This window comes from Humulus lupulus, chromosome 8 (genome assembly GCF_963169125.1).
Source record: "Humulus lupulus chromosome 8, drHumLupu1.1, whole genome shotgun sequence".
NCBI lineage: Eukaryota > Viridiplantae > Streptophyta > Magnoliopsida > Rosales > Cannabaceae > Humulus > Humulus lupulus.
This window is the reverse complement of record NC_084800.1, coordinates 31,217,123-31,226,752: the sequence shown is the minus strand read 5'-3', so window position 1 is coordinate 31,226,752 and position 9,630 is coordinate 31,217,123. Positions and strand designations below refer to the sequence as shown.

The window sequence follows — 9,630 nt, the reverse complement described above, 5'->3', positions numbered from 1 at the left end:
TGCAATTTAAAAACCCTAATTCCATACCCCATTTCTTGGTCTACACGATATGTTATCTGAAATTTAAATAACACGGTAAAAGAACCATATTTGCATCTTTTACACAAAATCTGGATTTGGGACCCATAATATCAGATGAGCTTAAGAACTACACGGTATTGGCTAAAAAATTCTAGTACTAAACTAGTAAATGTGCCTACAGTGCAACAACAATACAAACATGCATGGAAAAATAGAATAAATATACGTACGTGTGGTGTCAAGAACAATTACTTACCCAATGAAGCTGGTGGATACAGAGAAATTGATGACCGAAGGAGTGGTTGCAAGAATGATCTCATGAATTCGAACAAACCAGAGTTGTTTTATCTTATCGGTTTGGAAAACATGCAAGAACAGAGCAAACTTTGATTCTGGTTTTTTCTTCTCTTTTCTCTGAAATTTCTAAATGTGAAAGTAAGGGGAAGAAGATGACACAGGCACATTTATAGGCCCCAAAGAATGTCAAACATCAAATTAATCTGGATCGTTGGTTGAATCCGGTATCTGATCGAACGAATGGGTGTAGATGTAGCGATGGAGGCATAAAGGTGGCAGACGAATAGACGTGGGCATGGTGTAAAATACACTCAAGTACTCTGATTTCTTGAGCTATTAATTGATTCACATAATATCTTCCCGAGATATGTGGGAATGAATTCTGCAAACCTTCTCTATAAATAGAGAAGGAAGCTCCATTTGTGAGAGACCGATTTCTGATTTCTGGAGAGAAAACTCTGGACAACTATTCTCTGAAAAGTTTCCAGAAAACTCCCAAGCTCTAACAACATAAACTCGTGGACTAGGCAGATTTAACTGCTGAACCACGTAAAAAACCTATGGTGTTCATTTTTACTTATTTCCTCCAATATTTTCTTGTTTGATTGCTCTCTTATTTAAGTTGAAGAAAAACGGTACCAACAAAAAGAACTACAATGAAAAACTTTATCTACTCTAGATGTGAAAGATGCCAACAACTTTTGAGAGAAATAAGCTATTGGAAGACCAGCAAAAGTTTGATAAAGCTCCATCTCGAACATCCTCCCGAATTAAACTGCAAGTCTGCAACATCTTCTAGTTAATAGTTTTCCTCCAAACAACTTTTAAGCAACATCATCCTCCAATCCACAGTTTTACAAGCGATACTACAAAATAAATAGATCAAGTAAATGAGCAAAAACTTAGAATAGTGATGGGTATTGTAAACTTGGAAAATTGGAAGATATTTATATAATATGGTCCATGATGACTTTATTTGCAATCAAGAACACCACCATCGTATTAGGATTGGTTAAAATACAAAGTTCAAGTGTTCTTACACAAACTAGGTGTAAAACACTAAATGATTTCACATAGTGAAGATGTGAAATTTGAGTTTTGATTGTAGGCATTTAAAAATTGTATTTTTGGGTCCAAAGTGATACATTGAGGTATTTAAGGATGTCCAAAAAGTTTGGGAGCATTTGGAGGTGTTTAAGGTCAATTTTGACATGCCTAGGTGGTGTTGCGTCAACTAAAACCTTAGGTTTTTGGCGATGCCCAGCAGCCGATGCATCACATGCTAGTAGGTGACGCATCCCTAGTAGGCAATGCATCGCCTATAAACTCGCCTGACGTGTCTGCACAAACACATGTTTATAGTTCCAAATGATGTATTTAAAAGCTTTAATCCTATTGGTTAGACTTAATGATAGTACCTACACTATAGAAGGTTTCTCATAGAGTTTTGATAGACTTAATCACCCTCTCAATTCTCTTTTCAACCTCTCTCTCTCTCTAGCTTTCAAGATCATAAGTTTTCTCCAAGAAATTCATAAAAAAAAAATGATTGTCTTTGTGAATTTAAAGGCTTGTTCAATCTCAATTATCTTTCCTACTAGATAAAGCCTCAAGCATCCATCAATGGTTAGAAAATAGAGAATTTGGACAGCGATACTCCTCGTGTGTAAGTCTTGTTTTGATTCTCATCAAAGAAGAAGAAGGTTTCAAGTGGTGTTCTAACACGGATTTTAAGCTTGTTAGAAGATCCAAGAGTTTGTTCTATAATTAGGGTTTGCATTTCTCTATCACAATCTTTTATTGGACTCTGTCAAGGATAATTGTGTGTAGATTCTAATTATTGTGGTGGTATAATCTCACTCTTTCTCAACACATCCTATATAAGATTGGAATGAAGAGAAAAACAAGCCAAACAATAAAATAAATAGACCATAATAATAGTAATTAAAAATATCAAAATTAGGAGTTTGGAGGAAAAGTCTTCCAACAAATATAATTGAAAAATGAAATCATAGAAAAAATGAGACTAATTTTGAATTGTTAAACACACTTATTTGTGTATTCGCATCTCGATACGAAGTACCAATTAGTAAACAAAAGTAATGCTAGCAAAGCTTGACAACTGATCAAACGTCTTCTCACATTCACATCGAGTATTGAATTGCATCATCCTCTTTTTCATAGATTTCCAAACTCCTCGTTGTGAATCATCTTCTCATCTCACTCCCTTTGTGTGGAGGAGATAATCAAACACCTAAGCAACCAAAAACCAAATAATCACATATATTAGGAACGTGATTCGTAAACGTTGAGCATTTCGTAGTAACATGAGAAAGAGAAACAAAACCCAAAATATAAAATACAATAACCAAAAAATAACACTTTCACACTAAGGCACTAAACCCAAGCAATCCTTTTGCACTGCACACACATTCCAACCTATAATAGTTTTCTATAAAAATAGAAAAAATAAAATACGGTAAATTAGAATTATTCAAACAACTTGTACTACTCACTAATACTACTATGCACATTAGTCTAAAAAGGCAAGCACGAACAACTCATACATTTATGAAGAAAGTAAACACAAATAAATCATGAAGAACCCAAGACGGGAAACTCCGTGAGTAAAGTCTCGGTATGTAAAAAGTCACCAAATACCATGATGAACTAAGAGAATCTCTATAATTTAATTGTAGAACTGTTGGGCCCAAAATGTTTGGCCCAAAAGGCCTTTCCATTTTTAAATAAATTAAAACAGGTCGTTTTGGTCCTGCAGAGGCTCCGAAATAAGAAGTTGTGGGTCAGAGGAGATCTACGCCTCTGACCTCTGTATATTTAATTGAACCAAATACATTTTGGGAGGAAATTCAGTTATTTTCCCCCACCAATCAGGGAGTCAGTTTAACCAACTAACCACCTGACATTTTTGTTCTATAAATACTGAACTCTTATTCAAATGAAGGCATCAAAAATATGACTTAGGCATCGGAGTGTCTTTCTTGCAGGTACCCCCGACGGCTCAACAATTGACAAAGTTATCTTCATCATTGGAGAAGGATCGGAGAGTTAGAATTCGTTGGCAAATACCTCCAGATATAGAAAGGCAAAGTTGTTGCATCAATAAATTGGCGCCGTCTGTGGGAAATCTATTCCCTCTTTAACCACATCGTCAAATCAAGAAATCTTTCCTTGTAATCAAGATTCACCCGAACACAAATGCCATGCCGCCAAAGAACAAAGGAGCACCAGGTATCGTCGCCCAGGTTGCCCCAGCAACGGATGTAGGCGACCAAATCGACAGGATGTGTCGACTGCTGGAAACTAGTCAGCAAAGGTCCGATGAAGCTATCAAGACACTGACCAAAGCTCAGGCCAGGCTAGAAGCTGAGATTGTCGAATTGCGAAAAGAAAACGAAGCCATGAGAAGGGCCCAAGAAAAAGAGAATCTCCATCTTGAAGGGACTGGAGCTCCGATCGTCCAAGTTGACTCCCCTGGGAGAAGCACACACCACATCAGGGAAGTGTCCCAAGGTCCTCTGCCATCCTCTCCAACTCGTCTTCACTAGGGGGTTGAGGAGCAACGGGTGGTACGCTGCGAAGCACATGCACGAGCCGGTGCAGAGCCCACAAGACCACCCCAACCAGACGCTGAGAAGGGCCCCAACACACCCAAGCACGAACCACGCAGGATACACCAGTCGAGGACCGTACCCCCTCCATTCGGTTCTTGGAAAGTTGGAAAGAAGAGATGCTGCGAGAAGTGATGCAGAAGTTCTCAGATGGGAGGTTTGCTCACGCTACTGAACACATGGATTTGGTTTCAAGGACCACAGAAAGATTTCCTTTTGCAGAGTGGATATAGAATGAGCCCAAACCACGGGACTTCATAATCCCTCCACTACCCGCATTTAATGGAAAATGAGACCCGCTCAATCACCTATTCTAATTCCAGCAGAAGATGGCCTTGGAAGCCAACAATGAAGCCATACAATGCAAAGTTTTCTCCACAACTTTTTCTGGGCCAGCCTTGCTATGGTTCAGGCAGTTGAAACCTGGTTCTGTCAACAGTTTCAGTGATCTTCGCAGAGCCTTTCTCCAACAGAATAATGCTAACCGCGAAGCACCAAGAACGATGGCAGATCTCTACCGAATCGAGCAAGGAAAAAATGAACACCCAAAGTCATACCTACAACATTTCATCGACCTCGTACATCAGATCCACGATGTCGAGCCAGTCACCGCAGTTAACCTCTTCGTCAAAAGGCTACAGGTGGGGTCCCTCTTACACAAAAACCTCACCATGACGCCACTGTATGACATGGCAGAAATCCAGACCCACGCTGAAGGTGTCTTTAGGGTTCTGGAATTTTGGGAACGTGAGCAAAAGAAGTCAGCCCTCATTTCTACACCACCAGTAAATAACCCTCCTCCGCCATCTGCAAGGGACGACAAAAGGAAAAGACAGGAGACAGATCACATGAAAGGAGAGAACAAACCAAAATCAGATCGAGATTCAACACGATACCCCTCTTTCGAGTACACCGTCCCTAAGGAGGTCATCTACGAAGAAAACAAAGACAGACCCATCTGGCGTGAACTGTACAAAATCACCACTCCCTCGGAAAGAAGGGATAAAAACAAGTTATGCCTCTTCCACAAGGATCATGGCCACACTATCTCCGAGTGCCATAACCTCCACAATTAGATCCAGGCCCTCATGAAAAGTGGAAAATTAACCCAGTACATTAAAGAAACAAGCAGACCCGGCGTCTCACAGCCCAACACCGGTAGCAGACTCCCTAAATATGGCCTCCACGAGCTCACAAGAGCCTCTCAAATAAATCCCCATGATACACGGGATCATGGAGCTCACCAAGGAACAAGAACATGCATCCAAAATTCATAGGAGAATGGAGGAAAAGGTGAAGCGATACAGGTCATTAGGCCACACCGTCAACCTTGTCACCTCGGAAGACAGATGCTATCCAACCTCTGCAACCACCTTCACAGAAGATGACTTGCGGGGAGTGCACCTACCCCATGATGATCCTTTAGTCATTTCGTTACAGGTAGACCATTGCCAGCTGGGAAGAGTTTTGATCGATGGGGGCAGTGGTGTTGATTTCCTCTTCTGGGAAGCCTTTCAGAAGATGGGACTCGAAGAAAGTTAGATCAGGCCCTCTGTTGCACCAATGTTGGGATTTAACAACCAAAGGGTATACCCGAAAGGCCACGTTAGATTAAACATAGTCGTCACAGAACGCACCTTGCTAGTGGACTTCCTCATAGTGGACTCCGTCACAAGCTACAACGCCATCATGGGAAGGAGTTGGATCCACCGAATGCAGGGAGTAGTCTCCACTTTGCACCAAGTTATGCAGTGCCACTCACCCAACGACCGTTATACAATCGACCTAAAAGGGTGTCAGAAGCAGGCTAAGAAATGCTTCCTTACCCTGAAAGAGATAAATGATGGCACCTCCTCTCCTGATGACAACCCCACCTAATAGCAATCAAATAACGGCTTACCAGCATGTCTCAAAGGCAGAGATGTAGAGGAAGATCGTGAAAATCCCCAGACCACCCTTGATGATCTAGAAGAAATCTGTATAGATGATGATGACCCATCCAAAATAGTGTTGGTAAGTGTTGAGTCTAGTTTTTATCATGTTTTGGTGATGTTTTTAGTAGTCTTTTATTTCGTTTTTCTTTCATTTAGTGCGGGTTTATGCTTTGTTTGTTTGTCTTTGTGAATATCAGGAAGAATTGAGCATGTGGAAGAAAATGCCAAAGAAAGGGAAGAAATAACCAAGTTTTTCATCATATTTTGATAAAGAATGGTTCTCAACACAATTTGGAAGTGTTGGTGAAATTTTGGGATGAAAACTTGAAGAATTGAGAAATCCCTTAAGAGCCACGGCATGAGCAAAGTGGAGCCGCGGCTAGGGGGGAAACAGAAGCATTGTTTTTAAGGAAGTCCTCGGGCCGCGGCATGGCTATAGAGAGCCGCGGCATAGATGGGCATTTTGCCCAGAACTTGCCAATGCGGGTCGCGGCATGGCTTCAGAGGGCCGCGGCATGGAAAGGGCTTTTTGCCCAGGAATTTGGACACGGGCCGCGGCATAGTGTATGTAGAGCCGCGGCCCGCCTCTTTAAAATTTTGAAATCCTAGGTTTTAATATGGCGAAGAGGAGAAGAAAAGGATGTACGGATTGTGGATGAATGCTGGTTTTTGAAGGCTGAAGACCTAGAGTATTTTTACATGTTTTTCTTCTTCTTCCTGATGTTATCTTTAATTTTTGTTGTGATTAGCATTATGATTATGAACTAAATTTCTGTTTAGGATGTTTAATTGAATCACTTGAATCCCTGTTATGAACTAATGCAATTTTTATATTATTCTTCTTCAATCTTCTTCAATTCCATATAACCTGTTCTTATAGATTGATTATTGATTGACCATCTTTAGTCATTTACATATGTTTTTAAGTCAAAATCTAAGAAGTGAGATTTAATTCTGCTGTGGTTATATTGGACATAATTCTAATTTAGAACGAAAGTATCTCAATTAATTGTGTAACTGTTATTAAGTTGTGACATTAATGCTATCTGTGTGGTTCAATTTACCATAGAAATATAGGAAATTGTCACCTAGGTTGAGTTTATAATTCATAGTATGATTATAGGCTGCTATATCAACTTGTTAATTGAATTAGGTCAAAAGAAGAAGAATTCACACTTTGCATTAGGGAATAATAGGGAGGATAGTTGATGAGATTGAATATCCTAATTGTTTCTCAGTGATTAAATTAAAAGTTTTTCTATTAGTTGTTATTCAATTCAATTTTTAATTATTGTTTCTGCAATTTATAGTTTCTTTTGGTGTATTTACAAAAATCAAGAATTTCAATTCATCAAATAGAACAAGAAATTAATTGACTGGTAATTGATAAATCAGTCCTTGAGGACGATACTTGGTTTTACCATTTTATTACGAGTTTGCGACTGTGTGCACTTGCATAGCTATAAATTTCGCAACAAGTTTTTGGCGCTGTTGCCGGGGACTGAAAATAATTATCAATATCAGTCTAATTAATTTTTATTCTAATTTGATTTTAATTTCCCTTGATTCTAATTTGTTTAGTTGCTTAATTTGTCTATCTCAGGTGAATTTTGGTATATGCGTGGCAGAAAAGGAAAAGACACACTTGTTCCTCTGAATCCCGAGATTGAAAAGTCTTGCAATCAAATCAGAAAGAACAAGAGAGAGGCCCAGAATTCTGTGAAGATGGCACAGAATGACGGGGATGGCAGGAATGTTCTAAATCCAGGAGTTGTACAAGGGGTTCAGGTTCAGACCAATGCTGAGAGGAGCCTGAGAGATTATGTGCTACCCACTCTGACGGGAGTACAAAATAGTATACGCCCACCAGCTGTAGAGGCCAACAACTTCGAAATCAAGCCTGCTATTTTACAAATGGTGCAGTCCTCTGTGCAATTCAATGGGTTGCCCTCTGAAGACCCTCACACCCATTTGTCCAACTTTCTGGAGTTGTGTGGAACCTTCAAATATAATGGGGTGAGTGATGACGCAATCAAGCTTAGGCTCTTCCCATTTTCTCTAAGGGACAGAGCTAAAAGTTGGCTGAACTCTCTGCAGCCAAACTCTATTGTCACCTGGCAAGATCTAGCTCAGAAATTTTTGTCTAAATTCTTCCCTCCGTCCAAGGCTGCTAAATTGAGGGGAGAGATAAATAACTTTTGCCAGAATGACGGAGAGTCACTGTATGAAGCTTGGGAACGGTTTAAGGAACTCCTGAGAAGATGTCCTCATCATGGCATTGAACAGTGGATGCTAGTACAGAATTTCTACAATGGTTTATGTCCGACAACCAGAACTATTATTGATGCTGCAACGGGTGGCACTTTTATGAGCAAGAGCGTAACTGGCGCTTATGAGCTGCTGGAGGACATGGCTACAAACAACCATCAATGGTCTGAGGAAAGATCATCTGGAGTCAGAAAGGTAGCTGGGGTGCATGAGCTGGATGCAATCACTGCTCTAACAGCGCAAGTAGCCTCTTTGACAAAGCAGTTACAACAGAGCAGTGTATCTGCTAATGCGGTTCAGATGGCAGTGAGGTGTGAAATGTGTGGTGGTGCTCATTCTGTCGATCAGTGCCCTATCTGTATAAATAATAACACCTCAATGGATCATGCCCAAGTTCAAGCAGTGGGAAACTTTCAAAGGCCACTCAATAATCCATTCTCCAACAACTACAATCCTGGGTGGCGAAATCATCCCAATTTTTCGTGGAAGAATAATCAAGGCCAACAACCTCAGTTTCAGGGCCAATTTCAGAATAACATGCCTCAGCCACCTATGAATCAAGCTTCGTCATCACAACAGCCTAGGCATCAACAATCAATGCCTCAACCTGAGAGGCCTAATGAACTGCAAGCTGCCTTGTTGACTCTCACTAATACTCAGACTCAATTTATGACTGAGACCAGATCCTCTATTCAAAACCTTGAGACATAGGTTGGACAGTTGGCCAATATGCTCAATAACAGACCTCAGGGCAATTTGCCCAGTAATACTGAAGTCAACCCCAAGGAGCAAGTTCAGGCAATTACTCTGAGGAGTGGGAAGCAAACTGAGCATCCTAGACCTCCACAGGCAGTGGTTCAGAATAAAGAGATGGGTGAATAGTTTGATTCAAAAAGGGTTACTGAAGATCATCAGCAGTCAGAACAGAGTCCGCCAGTTGTTATTGAGTAGCCAGTTAGAGTTCCATACCCTCAGAGGCCTAGAAAGACTACACTTGATAAGCAGTTTTCTAAGTTTCTTGAGGTGTTTAAAAAGCTGCACATAAACATTCCTTTTGCTGAGGCCTTGGAGCAGATGCCCAGTTATGTTAAGTTCATGAAGGAGATTCTGTCAAAGAAAAGGAGAATGGAGGACTATGAGACTGTAGCACTCACTGAAGAGTGCAGCGCGATTTTACAAAGGAAGTTACCCCAAAAGCTCAGAGATCCAGGGAGTTTCACCATACCTTGCACCATTGGCAAGTTTGAATGTAAGCACGCCTTATGTGAGCTGGGGGCAAGTATCAATCTGATGCCCTTATCTGTGTTTAAAAGACTTGGTTTGGGGGAGGCAAAACCAACAACTGTCACTTTACAGCTCGCAGATCGATCGTTAACACATCCACGAGGTATTATTGAGGATGTTCTTGTGAAGGTGGATAAGTTCATATTTTTAGCTGACTTTATTGTTCTGGACATGGAGGAGGACACAAATGTCCC

The 9,630-nt window shown here is 40.6% G+C and overlaps 1 protein-coding gene and 1 non-coding gene across 2 annotated transcripts; one reads left to right on the top strand and one right to left on the bottom strand.

Annotated features, from left to right (window-relative positions):
* Nucleotides 1-4,279: 4,279 nt before the first annotated feature.
* Nucleotides 4,280-5,026, top strand: LOC133795228 (uncharacterized). The gene has a single exon (XM_062232684.1). The coding sequence runs from the start codon at nucleotides 4,280-4,282 to the stop codon at nucleotides 5,024-5,026; it is 747 nt and encodes a 248-aa protein (XP_062088668.1).
* A 3,030-nt stretch (nucleotides 5,027-8,056) lies between these two features.
* On the bottom strand, nucleotides 8,057-8,163 carry LOC133798929 (small nucleolar RNA R71). Its single transcript, XR_009876145.1, has one exon. It is a non-coding gene; the product is annotated as a small nucleolar RNA R71 (small nucleolar RNA).
* Between the last annotated feature and the right edge of the window lie 1,467 nt (nucleotides 8,164-9,630).

What these genes read in the sequence shown, in the direction of transcription:
- LOC133795228 (XM_062232684.1), top strand. Translation starts at nt 4,280, where the DNA reads ATGGCCTTGGAAGCCAACAATGAAGCCATACAATGCAAAGTTTTCTCC.